Source organism: Gymnogyps californianus, chromosome 22 (genome assembly GCF_018139145.2).
Source record: "Gymnogyps californianus isolate 813 chromosome 22, ASM1813914v2, whole genome shotgun sequence".
Taxonomy (NCBI): domain Eukaryota; kingdom Metazoa; phylum Chordata; class Aves; order Accipitriformes; family Cathartidae; genus Gymnogyps; species Gymnogyps californianus.
In genome coordinates, this window is record NC_059492.1 from 6,458,800 (window position 1) to 6,478,108 (window position 19,309).

General features: G+C 62.4%; 2 protein-coding genes across 3 annotated transcripts; both read left to right on the forward strand.

Moving 5' to 3' along the window:
* Positions 1-10,046: 10,046 nt before the first annotated feature.
* On the forward strand, positions 10,047-11,462 carry GJB3 (gap junction protein beta 3). The gene is made up of 2 exons (XM_050909938.1): positions 10,047-10,811; positions 11,104-11,462. The coding sequence occupies exons 1-2, from the start codon at positions 10,054-10,056 to the stop codon at positions 11,117-11,119; spliced, it is 774 nt and encodes a 257-aa protein (XP_050765895.1). The 5' UTR covers positions 10,047-10,053; the 3' UTR covers positions 11,120-11,462.
* Positions 11,463-14,228: 2,766 nt separating this feature from the next.
* GJA4 (gap junction protein alpha 4) lies at positions 14,229-17,567 on the forward strand. 2 transcript variants are annotated; one of them, XM_050909813.1, is made up of 2 exons: positions 14,229-14,290; positions 15,306-17,567. In XM_050909813.1, the coding sequence occupies exon 2, from the start codon at positions 15,327-15,329 to the stop codon at positions 16,356-16,358; it is 1,032 nt and encodes a 343-aa protein (XP_050765770.1). In that variant the 5' UTR covers positions 14,229-14,290; positions 15,306-15,326; the 3' UTR covers positions 16,359-17,567. The 2 variants fall into 2 exon arrangements, with proteins under 2 accessions (XP_050765770.1, XP_050765769.1); XM_050909812.1 differs by lacking the exon at positions 14,229-14,290 and adding an exon at positions 14,606-14,653.
* Positions 17,568-19,309: the final 1,742 nt, after the last annotated feature.

Genomic DNA, 19,309 nt, shown 5'->3' on the forward strand with positions numbered 1-19,309 from the left:
AGCTTCCCCGGGGGAAAGCAGGAGCTGCTCACCTGCCGTGCACCCTCCTCCTCCTCCATCCCCCTGGCGCAGGGCCACTGGGGGTGGCAGCACCTTGGAGTCGGGCTGTGCCCGAGGGCTCTCTGCCTCTCCCGTCCTAGGGAAGGCATGTTACATCGTTCTGCTGAATTTGGGGTAAAACCGGGTGCTGTAAGACACGTGCGGTCCCTGAGAGCTGACAGGGACAAGCAGCTTCGTGGCAGCTGTGAACAGGCAGCGGTGCCTGGAGGTTGAGCCCGTCCCAGCCAGGCTGGCTTAGCTGGTCCTGAGGGTAGCCTTGCAATGAATAAAAATTTCTGTCCCTCAGAAGCGATGGCCAAAGCGGTTGTTCTTCTGGTCCTTGGGCACAACACTGCCAAGAGGGGAGTAAGGGCTGCATCACCCCTGGAAAGGCATCGCTTCCACGGGCAGCTCCGGGCTGGGTTTGGACCAGCCGCAGTAACAAACCACCGGCTGCAGGCTCAGGTCTGCTGGAGGAAAGCCCTGAAAACTGGAGCAGCCCCTGGAGCTGGGCATGAGCGATGGCTTTGGCCAGGGAGGGGGAGCGCCAAGGCCAGGCAGGTGGGTTTTGGGATGCACGGGGTGTTACGAGGTCTGTGCTGCCCGGGAAGGGCTTGTCAACGGCAAAACTCTTGCTGCATTCACCAGGATGCAGGCAAGCAAGGAGGACAGCTTAATTATCTCCCTGTAAACCCAGGCTTTAAAAAAAATAAATAAAATCTTGATTTAAGGTGGGCTGCTGGGCACAGGCGGGCACACCCAGAGGTGTGAACGTCCCCAGGGACCCACGGGTGGCAGAGCCCTTTGCGGCCGTGGGCTGCCAGGGACAGGCTGGAGCAATTTAAACACGTCACAAGTTTTCAAACGAGCTCGGAGGTGGTGGAGGTGGTGGAGGGCCAGCCGGGACAGCCGCCCTCGAGCCCCCCGGGGAACCCCTCTCCCTATCCCTCACCCTACGTAAGCCACACCACAGGGGTCAGGGCCATTTCAGACTGATGTGATTGTCATTAATAACACTCATTAACCGAGTGGGGACAAGAGCACGTGCTTGGTGCGGCAGCCACCGTGGCAAAGCGTAGGGGTGAGGATCTGGCCGGGCAGGCAGAGCCTGCTGTGGGCTGCCAGCTCTTCCTGCCTGGCCAGAGAAAAACACCCGAATAAAGGAGAGGAAAAGCACCCCAACCATTGATTAAACAATAACATTAAATGGCAGAATATGATCTTGTTTATTGCTGTAATATGTCGCGTTCTGCTGTGACTCAGGCGGCACTGCAATTTCTAGGGCCATCAACAGTAACTGAGCATTAGCCGGGATGAATAATTAACAATAATTTCATGGCAAATGCACTCGTAAGTAACATTAACATTGAACATGCAGCTCGATCTGTTACTGGTTTCGCTTTATTTAGAGGGTGCGATTATTATTTTTTCCACAAGCACCAACAGCCTCGGCACTCGCTGTCCGTGCTGCAAAGGAAGCGGCACGGGGCGGGGATGCCGTTGTCATGTCCTTTTGGACCGGGGCCGTTCTCGGTGGCAGGTCGTTGCAGCTACTGCCACTTTGCAGCACGTCGGACCCAATGAACCAGCTCCCACCTGAGACCCTCGCTGGGCAAAGCTGAGCTGCGTCCCACAGCCCACCTTGGGGAAAGGGACCAGCCTGGATGCGCCGAAGAGGGAAGCAGAGGGATCGCTACGGCCGGGGGGATGCCGAGGGCAGGCAGGGCTGCAGCACTGCCGGCCGGGACGGCAGGGACCGGCCCGGCTGCCCCATGAGGGTGGGGATGGTGGAGGAGCCCTGGGGGGATCCCTGCCCTCTGGGCACACGGCAGTTCCTTGTGCTGACACCGGTGAGTTTGGAGACCTTTGGGGTAAAAGAGGCAGATGGTGAAATACAGGTGGATTTCTTCCACTTCTTCTTAAATGAAGCTGTGCTGATCTCTGCCTTCCTTCTGTCCACTCTCATCGCTGTGCTTGCTGGATTATCCACCTGAAAATTTTCTTTACTGAAGCCTTTAACATCAGAGGATACAAGTTGTTCTTTGTGTGCAAGCCATTGCCTCTGATGTAAAGAGCTAGGGCTGGGCTGTTTGTTTTCAAGCAAGGTTGGCTGCTCTTGATCAAGGCTGTCCTCGATTAGCAAAATCCTGAGGTGTTCCCTAGCTGCAAGCACTAATCGCGGCAGAGATGAGGCCCAGAGCAACCACCCTGTCCGCCTGCCCCGCTTCCGCACATCAAAGTGGCAGCCGGAGCTGCTGCCTGTTGCGAGAGACCTGATGATCCAGTTGCTGTTTGTTGTTGTGCTGCTTTATCTCATAGAATCAGAGAATGGTTTGGGTTGGAAGGGACCTTAAAGATCATCTGGTTCTAACCCTCCTGCCGTGGGCAGGGACACCTTCCACTAGACCAGGTTGCTCAAAGCCCCATCCAACCTGGCCTTGAACACTTCCAGGCAGGGGGCATCCACAGCCGCTCTGGGCAACCTGTGCCAGTGCCTCACCACCCTCACACTAAAGAATTTCTTCCTTACATCTAATCTAAATCTGCCCTCTTGCAGTTTAAAACCGTTACCCCTCGTCTTATCACTACACTCCCTGATAAAGGGTCCCTCCCCAGCTTTCCTGTAGGCTCCCTTTAGGTACTGGAAGGCTGCTATAAGGTCTCCCGGAGCCTTCTCTCCTCCAGGCTGAACAACCCCAACTCTCTCAGCCTGTCTTCATAGGAGAGGCGCTCCAGCCCTCGGATCATCTTCATGGCCCTCCTCTGGACTCGCTCCAACAGGTCCATGTCCTTCTTATGGCGCGGGCCCCAGAGCTGAACACAGTACTGCAGGTCGGGTCTCATGAGAGCAGAGTAGAGGGGCAGAATGCCCTCCCTCGATCTGCTGGTCATGCTTCTTGTGATGCAGCCCAGGATACAGTTGGCTTTCTGGACTGTGAGCACACATTGTCGGATCACATTCAGTTTTTCATCCACTAATACCCCCACGTCCTTCTCAGCAGGGCTGCTCTCAGCCCACTCATCACCCAGCCTGTGTTTGTGTTTGGGATGGCCCCGACCCATGTGCAGGACCTTGCACTTGGCCTTGCTGAACTTCATGAGGTTCGCACGGGCCCACCTCTCAAGCCTGTCCAGGTCCCTCTGGATGACACCCCTTCCCTCCAGCGTGTCGACCGCACCACACAGCTTGGTGTCATCGGCAAACTTGCTGAGGGTGCGCTCAATCCCACTGTGCACATCACCGACAAAGATGTCAAACAGCGCCGGTCCCAATACCGGCCCCAGAGGAGCGCCACTCGTCACTGCTCTCCGCTCGGACATCAGGCTGTTGACCACAACTCTTTGAGTGCGACCATCCAGCCAATTCCTTATCCACCAAGTGGTCCATCCGTCCAATCCATGTCTCTCCAATTTAGAGACGAGGATGTCGTGCGGGACAGTGTCAAATGCTTTGCACAAGTCCAGGTAGATGATGTCCGTTGCTCTTCCCTTATCGTAGCCCATCGTAGAAGGCCACCAAATTTGTCAGGCACGATTTGCCCTTAGTGAAGCCATGTTGGCTGTCACCAGTCACCTCCTTGTTTTCCATGTGCCTTAGCATAGTTTCCAGATAGATCTCGCTCCGAGCAAGCATTGCAGCCGCTCTGCAAAGCTCCGAGTGCCTTGCACCATCTGGGCTTGGGATCAGTGGCGGCTGGCTGGGCAAATGGGAACCTTTGTCTCGTTCTTTCTGACGTGTTTCTGTGCTCTGCACCAAGGGGAGCTGAGGTTGCCCCGGTTGGTGCTGCAGAAATGGGGGGGCTGGAGGCTGTGCCGCCTCCTGGGACGCAGAGTGCTGGATTAAGAGGCAGGACTGGCGTCAGTGGTAAAGCAAATAAACTGGGGGATGTCACAATAAAAGCTGAATATTTCCCAGACTTTGCATCATCATACAGGGGATTGTATTTGCTTGTGGGGTGCCCAGAAGGCCCCCTGAATTTTAGAGAAAGGGGATTTAAAACAAAACCATCACTAACTCCAGCCCAGCCAGGGATGTCGAGGGGCTCGCGTGTGCAGCGGTGCAGGTCGAGGGCAGCCTCTCCTTCCCAGTGGGGGCTGGTTTCTTCCCTGCCCGAAAACTGCCTGTTTGCTGGGAATCGAAGAGAAACCCTCTGATTTACTTCCAGTGTGCCGGAGCGAGCAGCTGCCCCGGCCGCCGGCTCCCAGGCTCCCGTGACTCCCGCGCCCCAGTGCTTGCAGGGGAGGTCTCCTCCCTGGGGACGTGGCCCTGGAGCGGGACAGCCGGGATGGCCGGGATGCTGTTGGCAGGCAGGGAGCTGGAGATAAAAGGCAGGGCTGGGTCCCAGCCCCAGCGGGCGGCCGAGTGCTGCCTCCCGTGATATCCCATTTAAGACCCTTTTAAAGAGACTTCGAGGTTTTCCTGCTCATTTGGCAGCCGCCGGCTCTGCTGCTTGGGTTTTTCCTTTATGGAGGACCCGAGGTCAGGCCACTGGAAGTCACTGGGTGTTTTTAGTGTTCACATCTGGCACTGAAGCCTTTCATTTGTCACCCCACCGAGTTGGAGCGGGCTGACAGCAGGGTGACGTACCCTGGGCACGTACCTGAAGCCCCTCCGAGGGCTCTCCGGTGCTGAGAGCTGCTGAACCGCATTGGCACCTTGTTCCTGTGCCCACGCTGGATCAGTCGGCAGAGGGATGGCAGAGGGGGCGCAGGGACTTGCCCTTTGCTGGGATGCCCAAATACCCAGCTCAGCGCTGCAAAACACTGCAAAACACCGGGTGTTTCCATTCCCCACCCAACTGCCTTAGGGGAAATCTTCTGCCCATGCCAAAAAGCGCCTGAACTGTCTCGCTGTGGCTGCGTGGCCTTTCCTGGAACTCCAAAATTGCAGGTGAGAGGCTGCCGGCAAGACCTGGCCCCGCTCTTCTTCTGGCCCTTACAGGGTTTTACCGTGGGGCAGGGAGCTGCTGCCTTCACAAGAAATCAGACCTGCCAGTGGTTCTTGCCTGTCTTCCCTCTCTCTTGGGTTTTTCATCTCAAAGGCCACAGCCCCCAGATTCCTGCCGGAGCTCCTGCCACGCCGGCTCTCTACAACATAGCTCAAATTCCTGATCCTGACGATAGGACCGTGCAAAGGCAGCTCCTGGGTGAGGGGAGGCTCCCGGCTGCTCCGGAGCCCTCGCTTTGCTCTCGTCTGGGATGAGGGTGCCTGTGCCTGCCCCCTCATCTGGGCTCACCCCGCTCCGCACCCCCAGGCTCCCACAAGGGTTTGCTTTGGGTCTCTTGGGCTCCCATTCCTGTGGCCTCTCCCCGCTGTGTCCCCAACCCGGCAACCCCCTCACACTTTATTTGACCTCCCGGAGCCGAAAAGCTGCTGGGTGAGCCGCTCCTTGTCTGCCACGAGTGCGGAGAGCAAACCTCTCTCAGAGCATCAAGCACCCACCGGGGCCCTTCAAACGTGTCCCCATGGGAGGGGTGGCCCTGGCGAGGCACCGCATGGGGCTCTGCAGGCCAGGGAGCGCCTGGGAAAACACTGCGGTGCTCTCGGCCCCGGGGCGTGCTGGAACGATGCCGGGAAAGCCTCGGGGCAGCCGAGAGGCCGGGTAAACCACGGGTAAACCACGGGCAAGCGGAAACGCATTCCTGCCCGGGCCACGTCTGCAGAGGGATGAAATGGGGCTGCTCCGTGGGGGGAGGCTGAGCAGGGCACCCGGATGCCCGGGCAGGGAGGGGCTGGCTCAGCCTCCTGCGAGCCACCCGCGCTCTGGGGAGAGGGACATCCCCCTTAGGGACACATCCTGGGTCCCATGGGGATGTGACCGGAGGCAGCCAGCAGGGCAGGGTCCTGCTGCCTGGGGACCCTGCTGCCATGCTGTGCCACCCGGTCTGTGCCACTCTTTGGGAAAGGTCTCATCCGGGACGGCCCGGCGCCGGCAGGGCGGTGGCTGCAGGTTGATGTAGGTTGGAGATACCGATGAGCTGTTGCAAAACTATTACTAAGGCAAAATTATTTTAAAAGTTAGTTATAATTGCGTAATTTGTGATTCTTAGCAACGGTAGCTGGCTGACCCATAGCTGGGGGGACGGTGTGAGCCTGGTGCCAGTCCCCAGCTGCCCTGGACTTGCCTGGGGTTTGCTGCCAGGTTTGCAGTGCCGAGAGCCACCCATGCGGGGGATGGAGCATCACCTGGCAGGAGCCGCTGGCGTTGCTTGCAGGGGAATCCGGCTCCGTTGATCTCACTGCAGGATTTGACCCGCCTTTATTGTTCAACCTGAGCGTGTGTGTGCATGTGTGCAGACAGGAGCCTCTACGGGAGCTGTTTGCCAGACTCACCCAGTGACTGGGAACAGAACAAACTACCCTTCCCCTCCTCACACACACACTCAGCGCTGAGGACAAAACCTGGGCACGCAGGAGGGCTGCAGACAACACAGCCAGGAAAGAGCTTCCCTTCTCCGAAAGCTGCCTGGATCCGGCCACCTCCCTCTGGCCTTTTACCGGCTGGGCAGGTACCTTCAGCGTGCCGGGGCAGAGGCGCGGGGTGCTCACAGGGCTGCTGGGGACCTGCAGGTTGTGGGGGGACAGACCCCATGGTGCTATCGGGGTGCAGGTGGGAGCTGTGTTATGGCTGGGGCTGCTGTGCCTGCGGTGGCCGAAGGTGGGGACCCCGACATCGCACAGTGCCACATCAGGACCCCACAGGCAGTGCAGGGGTCCCTGGCCCACGGGGCTGCGCACCCAGGGGGTGATGCAGGGGGATGGCACGGCGTGGCACCCTGAGGAGCAGGAATAGCCACCCCAGGCCCTGCTCCTCTGTCCCACCGCCCTCCCCAGGGTCCGAAAGAGGCTGAGCCCCCCCAGAGAAAGTGCACAGCCCCGCTCTGCTGCGTTTGCACCCCAGGCAGGAGCCAGGCACTTTCGGGCCCAACGCCCTGCACCCACGTGGGGCAGGACCCAGTGGTGACACAGCGGACTGGCATGCCGGGGGCTGGCGAGGGTGCTGGGCTTCACGGGAGGCAAACCGGTGCTGCAGGCAGAGCCGAGCACACCTGGAGTATTGCCCCTGCTCCGCCTGGCTGCCAGCTAGCGCCGGCCCGGCTGCGGGGCTCCCACGGCACCGCACACCACACCCCGGCACGGGGCTCAGCACGGAGCTCACGTCCCCCTCCCGCCCTGCTGCGGGTCCATGGCCAGAGCCGGCGCTGGGCTGAGCCAGGCACGTTGGTGCCGGGCAGGTGGGTAGCATCGTCGGCAGGGCACCGGGGATGGGGGCATGGGTGAATCGGCAGGCTGGCGAGGGGCCACTTGCCCTGGGGGTGTGCAGGGGCTCTGGGCTCCAGCCATTGGCACCAGCTTTCAGCTGAGGAGGGGAAAGCAGCAGCTCCCCTCTCCTGCTTTTAAAGTAAAGGGCCGGGTGGAAGCGCTGCGATTGCTCCCCACCCTGGCTCGCTGCTGTGGGTTGGCCGGGGAGGAGGATCTCCTGGTTTCAGATGGGGTGGTGAGCGAAGGTGTGTGGGCATGGGCAGAAGCACTGCCCTGGCACTTGGCACATGCTGGCACGGAACCCCAGCTCGGCCCCGCTCGGCTCAGCCACGCTTCTCACTGCGTCCCCGGGCCAGCAGCGTGGGAGCGCAGCAGCGGGTTTGGGGCTTGCTGTGGGGTGGCCCCAGCCAGGGACAAGCTCCCGGGTGGCCCCGTGGGCTCCGGGCAGTGCTCCAGGCTCTTCCTTCCCTGCAGCCACAGGACGCCTCGCCGCGCTGCACAGCCCTCCCCGGACGAGGGGACCCTGATCGCCCGTGTGCCATTGTGCCCCTGGCCATGCCCTGCGCTGGGCACTTCCCACCCCGCAGACCCCGGTGAGCGGGGAAGAAGCCTGAGCCTCCCCCAGGTACGTCTCGGAGGGCGCCGGGTTGGCACCGGGCAGCGCTCCTCGGGAGTGGGAATGGGAGTGCACGGTGCTGATTGACCTGAGTAGCTGGGAAGGAAGGAATTAGCGCTTGGGAATTAGCTTGAACGAAGCTTTCCATCTGGCCTGAAGTTGGAGCTGCCCGCTGGCTCCTGGGCTGTCCTGTACTCCCCGGGTGGGCTCTTCAACAGCCAGAAACAGAGCATTTGTCTGAATTAAACCTGTATTTTTCTTACACAAAACATCTCTTTTAGAAAACACAGAAACAAAATGTTGGGGCTGGTGATATCTGGGACGTGTTCCCCCTGGAAGCATTTGCCAGCCAGGGTGCTGCCTCCCCGGCCCCGGCCCCAACCTGCTGGGCCAGTTGTGGCTCCCGCGGGGCTTCGGCACGTTCCTTCTGCCAGAGCTGCGCAAGCACCCGCCGCTGCAGACCCGCAGCAGCCCATCGCTGCAGACCCACAGCAGCTCTGCGGGCGCAGCTGGACCGTTCCTGTGGCACGCAAGGAGCTGGCCCGCAGCGTGTCCTCGCTGTTGGGCACAGACCCACAAACTTGGCAGTTCCTCGCAAAACCGGACTAATTCTTGCAAAGGCAAAGAGGCTGCAAAAAGTCTCCTCTGAGCATTGCTGGTGCTTGGCTCTGTCCTTCGAGGGCTTGGCCCTCCCTCCTTACCCCGGGATCACTGGATGCTTCGCTCTGATCTTACCCCCATACTGCAACCCGCCCCGTGCTCGCATCAGCGGCGGTGTGCATTACTCAAAGCAACTCCTTAAAAGCCAATGGTGCAGGGACAGACCCAGCCCGCCGTCCTGCAAAACCCTCTGGCAGGGTTTTGCAGGGTTTTTACAGCACGGAGTCAACAGCTGCCAACTCGCCTCTGGGTAAAAATCACCCGGGGTTTGTAAATCCAGGCGGCAGTAAAGCTCTGAGTCAGGCTTAGCATGCTGCCCTCCTCGCACCAGGGCAGCCCCAGGCTGAGCCGTGGAGCCGGTTTGGCCAGCGCAGGGCCTCGGGGCTGCCGGCAGCGGCGGGGTGCCAGCCAGGGCGACATGCCGGCGACACGCATGGACTCTTGCTTTCAGCAGCCCTGCTCTCGCCTGTGCTTGGGCTGCCTCAGGCGTCACCTGCGAGAGAGAAAACCGGTCCCTGGCGTGTCCTGGCATCCCAGCTCTGCAGCAGCCGCTTCCCCTTCAGCTCTCACCGTTAGCGAAGCATGACAGCTGGTTTAGCCCATTTTACTGGTGTAGAAACTGAGGCTCTGGGAAGGCTGGGACCAGCTGGGACCAAGCCTGAGATCCCCTGGGATCTCCCTAATGGTAAAGGTCCCCATCCATCCCCAAAACATGCTGGTGCAGGGCATGCAGGGGAGCGTGGCTGAGCCGCACGAAACCCTGGGGAGGAAAGAGGATGAGCCTGGGGAGTGCAGACCAGGAGCTGTGCTGGTCCGGTGCTGCTCCCCATGGGGAGCCAGCACCTCAGCAGCCAAAAGGGAGCTGGCAGGGCGCTGGGGATCCATCCTGGCGGCCATCAGCACGTGCCCCTGCGGGCAGCAGGGCAGAAGGAAGACGCAGTCAGGGATGGAAATGCTCTGTGGGGTCCCCTCCTGCCCCCATCCCAAGGGACGTGCCAGCTCACAGGGCTGCTGCCCACACAAGCCTTTGCTTTGCTGGCATGCCCAGTGCCCTGCACAGCCGTCCCCGCCTGCCACCCGGGCACAGCCTCCCCCATTGATCCTGGCCGGCTCCAGCGGATTGCGCTGCCAATTTACACCAACGTGCGCAATCAGGCTGGGGACTTGGCGGCAGGGACTTGGCCGGGTCGCTCATCCCTTACGGCAAAGCCTCTATCAGAAGGAAGTGCAGAGAGGTTGAGTCACCCCTGACTGTCACCGGGAGAGTGCGGGGCTGGGCTTTACTGTCCGCAAGTGGGACGGTCCCTCCACCCCAAACGAGTGTAACGTGGTGAGGGAGAGATTCTGGCAGGTCAATGAGATTAAGTGCAGCGAGAGACGAGCTCCCCCATTGCTGTCTCCCATCGCGTCTCTTCACCTACTGCTTCTGCTGCTGTTTCTCCAGGTCGGGTGACTCCAGTCTCCACCGGCCGCCATGGATTGGAAAACGCTGCAGGCGCTGCTCAGCGGGGTCAACAAGTACTCCACGGCCTTCGGCCGCATCTGGCTCTCTGTGGTCTTCGTCTTCCGCGTGCTGGTCTACGTGGTGGCAGCCGAGCGTGTGTGGGGAGACGAGCAGAAGGACTTTGATTGCAACACGCGGCAGCCAGGCTGCACCAACGTCTGCTACGACCACTTTTTCCCCATCTCCCACATCCGCCTCTGGGCCCTGCAGCTCATCTTTGTCACTTGCCCTTCCCTCCTGGTTATCATGCACGTGGCCTACCGAGAGGACCGTGAGAAGAAGAACCGGGAGAAGAATGGGGAGAATTGCCCCAGGCTCTACAGCAACACGGGCAAGAAGCACGGCGGGCTGTGGTGGACCTACCTGCTCAGCCTCTTCTTCAAGCTTATCATAGAGATCCTGTTCCTCTACCTCCTCCACAAGATGTGGGACAGCTTCGACTTGCCACGGCTGGTCAAGTGCTCCAACGTGGAGCCCTGCCCCAACACTGTAGACTGCTACATCGCTCGGCCAACTGAGAAAAGAGTCTTCACCTATTTCATGGTCGGAGCCTCCTCCATCTGCATCGTCCTCACCATCTGTGAGATCTTCTACCTCATCTTCAAGCGGGTTGTCCGGAGTGCACGGAAGTGGAAGAAGTCCACCAAGCGCTCTGTCAGCTACAGCAAGACCTCCACCTGCCGGTGCCACCTCAAGACAGAGGAGAAGGACAACAAGTCCCAGACTAGGTGTGTGCCTCGGCTCCCAACCTGGCTGCTGTCTGATGGGGTGCTGGGAGGGGAAGAGGGAGGGAGACGTGTCCAGGGATGGCTGGCCCCAGAGGTGGCCACCGGTGATGCCACCACCAGACTCTTCAGCCAGGACCTTGATGGCTGTAAGGGGAGGGGGACACATCCATGGGAATTCTCCTGCTTGGGACCATGGGCACGTCCCCGGGTTTTCCAGCGGCGCAGGCACGCTCGGCAGAGGTGGGTGCTGGCTGCACACGAGCATGCCTGAGGGTGTCTGTTCTTCCCACAGAGGAGAGGAGCTGTGAGCTCGCCTGTCCAGCCAGCTCACCTTCCCCTTGGCCCAGCAGTTTCTCAAGCCTGCCGAGTCCCCGAACCCTCAAGAGTCGACCCGTGTGAAAAATGACTAAACCCAACAAACTAAAGACCCCCGAGAGAGGCCCACGGGTGCCCGAGCAGACGCAGGTAAGGCAAGGGCAGCCCCGGAGCTCTGCTGGCTGCCACGGGGCTCGTACATCACACCAACGCACAGACGCCATGCACAACTCTGCCGAGCAGCCAGCCCCGCCGTGGCAGCCAGCGCTGTCCGGCCTGGCAGCGAGCCCAGCCAAGAGCTGCAGGGATGAAGCTGGGAGGGCACATGGGACTGGGGCTGGCATGGGGGGCCCCCTCCGAGCATGGGGCTCCCGTGTCCCAACAGCTTCTCTTGGGTCCTCCAGCTCTGCTGCTCCCATGCTGGGTATGAATGCATTGGTTGGTGCCCAGCCAGGGCTGGTGTCACCCAGCGCGGTGACAGTCCTCCTGGCTCGCTGTGCCTCGTACATGCACAGTCCCAAGCACTGTTTCATCCTCCTTTCTTTTGTACCAAGAAACCAAAGAAATGCTGGGCTCAGCGCCGTGGCCAGAGCCCTCTTCACGCACCCAAAGTAATCACGGAGGAACAGGGCTCCAGGCTGTTGCCAACTGCTCGGTTGGCCCAGTTTGCCCAGTTTGCCAGTACTGGGGCAGGAGCAGCTTTTCCCCCTTTGCTCATGCAAGCGCCATGCCGGTGTCCTGCCCAAATGCCCTTGCTGGCTCTGCTGCTTCCCTCGGTGCCTTTGCATCCCCACTCACCTCCGACGGATATGTGATGCACGGCACAAGCTACGGATCCAAAAGGCCAATAAATGTTGTGGTGTTTATAGACACTGGGATCTGCTCTGCGCGCTGTAAATCAGGGGGACTGGTGAGGGCAGAAGAAATGGATTTGCAGAGCTTCCCCAGGAGCCTGTGGCTGGGTCCTCCTCACTCCCACCCAAGCCGGGGCAGCGCAGGTTGAGCCCCGGGGCCGGCGTGCCCAGCGTCCGCTCTCTCTGCCTCCTCCTGGCTTGTCATGCGTCATTAAACTTTAATTCTCCAGAACCGAAAGCTGGCCCCCAAGGAAATCAAGGAGGGATCAGGATCAATTATTTAGTAAACTTTGATAAATGTTACAATAAATAGAAATTATTTCCATTTAATCTCTTCTTAAGCAGCACTATGCGGAGAGTCTGCTGGCTCTCCGGCCAGCAGTGTTTCCAGCTCTGCTCGGCCTGCCCACGCTTCCCCAGACCCATGAGTGTGTCACGGTGTGCGCTGCCACAGCCAGAGCTCGTGCCACTGCGAGAGGCCGTGACAGCGATGCCCACGCTGCCGGGAGGGTGACATGTCTCTGTGCCGGCAGGGTGACGTGTCTCTGTGCCGGCACACGAAAAAGTGCTTCCAGAATGGGCTGCTCCCGTGGGCACCCCAGCACCGTGTCACTTGTGTCACCCATGGTGCCAGCCCTGGGCACGGGGCAACCTGTGCCAGAGGAAAGATGCTCCGGGAGGTTGAACAGCACAAGGTGTCCGACTGGGAAGCGGCTGTGGCACCAGAATGGGGGTCTGCTTTGGGAGACCCGCACGGCTCACTGGGGACCTGTGGCTGGTGTGGGTGAAGCTCGCGCTGGGCACGGTCGTCCTGGTGGGTAAAGCAATGTGGGAGCTGGCACATCCGCGGGCGAGGGCAGCTCCAGTTCCTTTGTGGTTTTGGAGCAGCTCCCCAGAGGTGATCGCTTCCACCCATGGAGGGCTGGCGGGCTGCAGAGCATCACTGGGGACGGGCACCAAGGGGGGGCCTCGCTATAGCAGCAGACACAACCCAGGGGCAGTGGGAAGGGGGAAGCAGTATTCCTGGTGGGCCGGCTGGGAAATGGGCACTGGGCTCTGCAGCACCCTGGTGCCACGGCATTGGGCAGCACGTGGGTGTTACCTGAAGCACGGCAATTATTTTATATTAAACATAACAATGCTGTTCCGGCTCTGCCCTCCGCTCAGCCCCGGCACTGTCTGTGAGGAGGAAATGCCACGTCTCGGTGCGGGAGCGGCGGCAGCTCCCAGTTGTGTGTGCAGACTGGCCTAGTTTCTGGTTTCCAGAGGCCAAGCCCAAGCCCATGCCCCCACGCAGCCCATGCCAAGTGTGCCAGCCCTTCGCGGCCGCTGCAGGACAGCGAGTAGGGGCACACGGAGGGGCTTTGCCCCCCCCGAAGTCAGCAGGACTTAAGCCTGTGCATAAAACATCAGCATCTGCCCACCCGCTGTCCCCCCCTCCTTGTGGTGGTGCCTCCGCACCCCCCGCAACGCCCCGTCTGAGCCCCCCGACAGCAAAGCTCCGCTTAAAACCCGGTGGCGGGTCCCAGCCCCTGGATGCCCGGCGCAGCTCGGCCCGGGAGCCGGGGAGGGGGGGGGGAAGCGGGGCCGGGGCAGCGCCGGGCTCCGGTGTGGCTCCAGCACCACCCAGCGCCCGCCGCACCGCACGGACCCGCGGGGGACCCGCCGAGCGCCGCAGCAGCGGCCCGGCCGGAGCGGGCAGGGGACGGAGCATCCCCGGGGGACACCGCGCTACGCACGCCCCGGGGCATCTCCCCGGTCCTGCCTCCCCTGGTGCCCCCGCCGACGGGACGCGGGCACCAAAAGCGCGGCGGCTTTAGGGGCGCGCAGTGGGGTGACACGCTCAGGGTCCCACCCGTGGGCAGGCTCCGGGCACCCCCGGCGGCTCCCTCCCCCCGCTCAGCGGGTTTATCCCGGTGGCGGAGCCCCGGCCACAGCCGGGCTGCCGGGCACGGGCGGTGCCGGCCACCGGGCTGTCCCCGCAGCCCGCCGGGGACGAGCGGGCAGAGACACCCGGGCTTCCCACAGCCCACGCAGCCCCCACCACCACCCCCGGCTTTCGGCCCCGACGGCCCCCGGGGGTCCCGGCCGGGCGGTGCTCCGCGGCCCCGCCCGCCCCCTCGGCCGGGGGCAGCGGGACGGGGCGGCCCGCACACCTGCGGCACGGCGCTAAGCCCCGGCCCCCGGTTTCCTGCCCGCGCTCCTCCCCCGGCTCCCCCGGGCCCCGCACGGCCAGAGCCGCCCGGCCCGGCCCGGCCGCTCACACCCAGCGCGGCCCGAGCCAGGCGGGACGTGCCCGGCGCGGCGGAGGTGAGTGAGCGGCGCCCGGGACCGCCGGCGGCTGCGGCTCCCCCCGGGGGCATCGGGCACCGCTCGGGGAGACCGTGCTGGGGAGGGGGGCAGCGGGCACCCCCACCGCTAGCACCCGCTGTCTGCTTCGGGGCACCCCCCCTCGCCCCACCGCGGCTGGGTGTCCCCTTAACGGCGCGGCTGGCACCTCTGCCGGCTTAATTAGCAGAGGTTAATTAGGAGCCAGGGCCGTGGCCGCTTCCTCTCTCCCAGCTGGGCTGCGGGGCTGAGCTCCCGCGGGGGGATGCGGGCTGCGCTCGCCGGCAGCCGGGGGTGAGGCTGAGACACCCCGGGGTCCCCGGAGCCACAGCGGGTCTGTGTGCGGTGAGTGGTCTTGGGGGTCCCCGGGCCGGGGCAAGGGGGAGCGTGCTGGGCCTGGGGTGCCATTGCTCCACAGCAAGGGGGCTGGCTGGGGACTGTCCCATCGGTCTAGGGTGAGCCCTGAATGGGTGTCGGGGTGGCTGCTGTACCCCAGGGGTTTGTACTCCCCTCACCGGACGCTGCTGCTCTCTGTCCTTCGGTAGAACCGGGGCAGCGGGCTGTAGGAGAGGCAAATCTGGGCTGCTCTTGTGAGCCCCCGCCGTGCCCCCTCTCTGGCTGCCGTGGCCCTGACCTCCCAGGGCAGCCCCAAACCAGCCGGCCAGTGAGCCCTTTGCTGCGGGCTGTGTCCTGGGAGGCCGGGACAGCCACGAGCCATGGGTGCTGCTGGGGGAGGCGAATCCCTGCGCTGCCCCTTCTCCCCCAGCCCCATGTTTCCACACTGGGCAGTGGGGTGTAGGAGGAGCACTCCTGGGCTCAGCAATGCTGCCTGGCTCCCTCCCCCAGGTGTGGGATGTTCCTCAGTGGGTTTGCTGGGACCCTCTGCAGAGCAGCCGTGTCCCAAGAAAGCATGGGGTTTAGGTGGCCCCATCTGCCCTGTGCTCTCCAGCATGGAAACGGAGGATTGACTTGGTTCCCCTCCCCTCTCTGCTGGCAGAGGCACGAGGCTCCCTAAAAGATGGGCGACTGGGGTTTCCTGGAGAAACTGCTGGACCAAGTCCAGGAGCACTCGACTGTGATCGGGAAGATCTGGCTCACCGTGCTCTTCATCTTCCGCATCCTCATCCTGGGCTTGGCCGGGGAGTCTGTGTGGGGGGACGAGCAGTCGGATTTTGTGTGCAACACCAAGCAGCCGGGCTGCACCAACGTCTGCTATGACAAAGCCTTCCCCATCTCTCACATCCGCTACTGGGTGCTCCAGTTCCTCTTTGTCAGCACCCCAACCCTGATTTACCTCGGCCACGTTGTCTATCTCTCCCGGAAGGAGGAGAAGCTGAAGCAACAGGAGAGCGAGCTTCGGGCTATCCACAGCAAGGACCCGAAGATCGAGCAGGCCCTGGCAGCCGTGGAGAAGAAGATGTCCAAGATCTATGTGACGGAGGACGGGCGGCTCAAGATCCGAGGGGCGCTGATGTGGACTTACATCATCAGTGTGATCTGCAAGAGCATCTTTGAGGCTGGCTTCCTCGTTGGCCAGTGGTACCTGTACGGCTTCTCCATGGTGCCGCGCTACGTGTGCAAGAGAGATCCCTGCCCACATCAGGTGGACTGCTTCATCTCCCGCCCTACCGAGAAGAGCATCTTCATCATCTTCATGCTGGTGATGGGCTTGATCTCCTTAATCCTGAACCTCCTGGAGCTCTTCCACCTCTGCTGCAAGAACCTGCTTAGCAACATTAAGAAGGTGTCAGGGCCGGCCGGCCCGAGCCGGGACGCCTTTGCCGATGACATGGTCTCGGGTCCCTACCCGCCCAAGCACTACCCCTTCCTGCCCATGGCCGAGAGCCACACGCCGCCCTACCAGGCCTACAACAAGCTCTCCAGCGAGCAGAACTGGGCCAACTTCCACAACGAGGAGAACCTGGCGCTGGGCAGCAGCAGCAGACCACTGTCGGACCCCTACGCCCCCAGGGCTGCCGAAGCCCCCACCCCGGAGGAGAAGCCGAGCAGCCGGCCCGGGAGCTCAGCCTCCAAAAAGCAGTATGTCTAGTGCCGGGCTGGCCCGGCCGGCCGAGGGGACCTTCCTTGGTCCCTTGTACCTGCAAAGGTGCTGGGCGCGGGCAGGCAGCTGCCTCCTGCCTGGTGCTGTGCCGTATGGACGGGCCCCGCTCCGGAGGCTGTGCCCGCAGAGACCTGCCTGCCCTGGGATGTGATGCTCAGGAGCATCCGCCTTGGAGCGGAGCCTCCGCTCTCTCCTGTTTTCCCCACAGACCCTGCAAGGAAGGAAACTGCAGAAAGTTCCCCGGGACGATGTGTCCCGCGTGCCTCGCCGTGGGAAAGGGAGAAATCCCTGGAGCCACATGGCTGGGAACAGGCTGTCCCCAGGGCCATGGTAGAAGCGTGCTGCCTCTTGGGAGCCACGACTCGGCCGGACCCCGGGGCTTGCCGGAGCCCCCGCCGGCATGAGAGCTGGGCATGCGGCCGTGGGAAGCCGCTTGCCTCCAGCCTCCGCACGGAGCAGGCTGAGCCCGGGAGGGCTGGGGGGAGCTGAGCTGATGGGTCCTGGCCACCAGCCCTGTCCTGTTCCTGTGACCCTGGCAGGGAGCCAGCGGGGCCAGCAGCTCCTGCCCAGGGTTCGCTGCAGGAGCTGCCCCTTCTCCGTGGGGCACAGGGAGGGTTAAGCCAGCAGCAGCTCTCAGCCGGGGCTCTGTGGTGACTGGCAGATCCCAATGGCTGCAGGGTCACTGCTTGGGTGCCCTGGGAGTTGGAAGCTCCCCCGCCCCACCTCCAGGCCCTGGACCCTTTCCCATGTGGTGTGTGTCTCTAAGTTATTTTTAACCTGCTGGCCTGAGCACGGAGCTTTCTGCCTTAAAGGCGCAGTTGTGCGGGGGATTTGGGGAACCGTGTCCAGCCCGGGCCACGCACCCTCCAGCCCTGTGGGTTTTGGGGAGGAATTAGCCTAGCAGCTGCTGGTTCAGGGGGGTATTGGTTTTATTACTTTGCACTAGTCATCTCCTGCTGTGGACTGAGGTGCTGAGGGGGGGACAGAAGAACCAACTGCCACCACGAGAGCGGTTGCCCCAACTTCCCCAGCCCACTGATGCTGTGAAAGGGGAAGGTCCTGCCGTGACCGAGGGGCTGTGGGTCCTGCATGACCCAGGTGGGAGTGTGGGATGCAGACATTGCTCCTCCATGCTGTTTCCTTTCCCCCCGGCAGACTCAGTGTTGCATCTTGTTGAATAAAGTTGGATGAATGAAAAAGGTGAAGTGTGGTGTGACTGTGCTTCGTGCAGCCGCCTTGGGGAGGGTGGGTAAGGGTTTGGGGCCGAGGGAGAGGGAAGCTGCTGTCCTGTGCGCGATGGGGCTGGGGTGAAGGGGAGCGTGGGCACGCCCTGAGCTCCAGTTGTGCTGCTGGTGCCACCCACTGAAAGTGCAACCCTCCCTGCCATATTGTCCTGTCCCCTCGAGCCCAGCCTCAGCCCAGGGGCTGTCGTGGGGCCATCGTGGTGCAGGCTCCCAGTGGCCCAAAGCAGAGCTCAGCCCCTCTCCCCCTGCCCCAGCTCTGCCGCAGAGAAACCCAGCAGAGGCCGTGGAGCTGCTCGTGGCTGCATAATAGGTGGAAATGAGCCGCAGATAAAGGCACACAATGCGGCTGGGGCTGTTGTTTAGTTTCTCTGGCCAAGCCAGCCCAGGGCAGAGCCTGCTTTCTGCCGAGGGCCTCTTCAGCGAGGGTGGGACAGACTAAAAATACCCTGGAGAAAATGAAATATGGGTGATATGGGGTGATATCGCTGCCATCGGCCACTGGAGGAAGTGAAGAGGGAGGCACCCGGCTACGCTGCCCTTGGTGCAGAGCCTGGGCTGGCGGCCGAGCCTGCTTTTGGCTGCACTCCCTGCTGGGGATGGGGGGGGTAAAATCCCCTGAGGTGGGGGTCTGGGGTGCACATTACCAGCTCTCAGCCCTCCCCTGTGCCCCCCATGAGGACGCTGGGGCAGATCCCCTCCAGAGGCACCCTGCCCTCCTCCCACCATCTCTGGAGGCACCCTGCCCTGCTCCCACTGTTGCCCAGTGAGGACCCTCCGGGGCACCCCAGTGCAATGGGGGACCACAGCCCAGTGCTCACCAGGCATCAGCAGAGCTGCAAAGCCCTGCAGAGCTGCGGCTTTCGGGGGAGAGCAGCCTGGCATGCTCGGCCAGGAGGAAATACCCGTGTGAAAGGTAACGGTGCAGCCGTGCCGTCTGTTTACCCGCCGGCAGCGCTCCCCCGCTCGCCTCCCCTCTCCTGGGCTGATATTTTTGTTGGCACCGGGGAAGCATCACGCTTTTCCAAACAGCCCCGCAAGGTGGAAAACAAGACGGCCGAGAGCCCCCTTGCCTGGACACGGTGCCCGGCCGCGGGCGCTGCGCAAACACAGCTCCGCGTCCCGCTATTGTTCCCGTGTTGTGACAAGGCGACTCGGGGCGGCCGGCGTGACCCCGCGCCGCCGGGACCTGCCCACGGCACACGCCAACAACAACAGCGAGGGGCTCACCTGCGCGGCGGGGCCGGGGAGGGGGCGGCAGCGGGGGGACGGTGCTGGCAGCAGCCCCCCAGAAGGCGGGCGGGCAGCCCTTAGGCAAATAAAAGTTTGCAGCTGATAAGGGTGCAGGATGGCCTGGCGAAGCCCTTTGGCACAGCCCAGGGACAGATAGCAGCCGGCCGGACACGCACGGCCTTTCTCACACCTCCGTGCTCCCTCCTGAGTAAACAGGCCCCTCCGGTCCCTTTCTGGGAACAGCACTCACTGCCCCAGCGCCCAGCCCCATACCATGATGCTGAGCCCTGCAGTGGCACGGGCAGCCTGGGGGCTGCGGTGAGGGGCTCCCCATGGGCACCCCCAAGACCCAGCTCCGGGTCCAGTTCTGGGATAACGGGCAGCGAGCACAGCCCCAACTATGTGCTGTGATGCGCAGGCACCAGGACCCACCACAGCCGCCCAGCCGGGACGGCGGAGAGCCCT

What these genes read in the sequence shown, in the direction of transcription:
- GJB3 (XM_050909938.1), top strand. Translation starts at nt 10,054, where the DNA reads ATGGATTGGAAAACGCTGCAGGCGCTGCTCAGCGGGGTCAACAAGTAC.
- GJA4 (XM_050909813.1), top strand. Translation starts at nt 15,327, where the DNA reads ATGGGCGACTGGGGTTTCCTGGAGAAACTGCTGGACCAAGTCCAGGAG.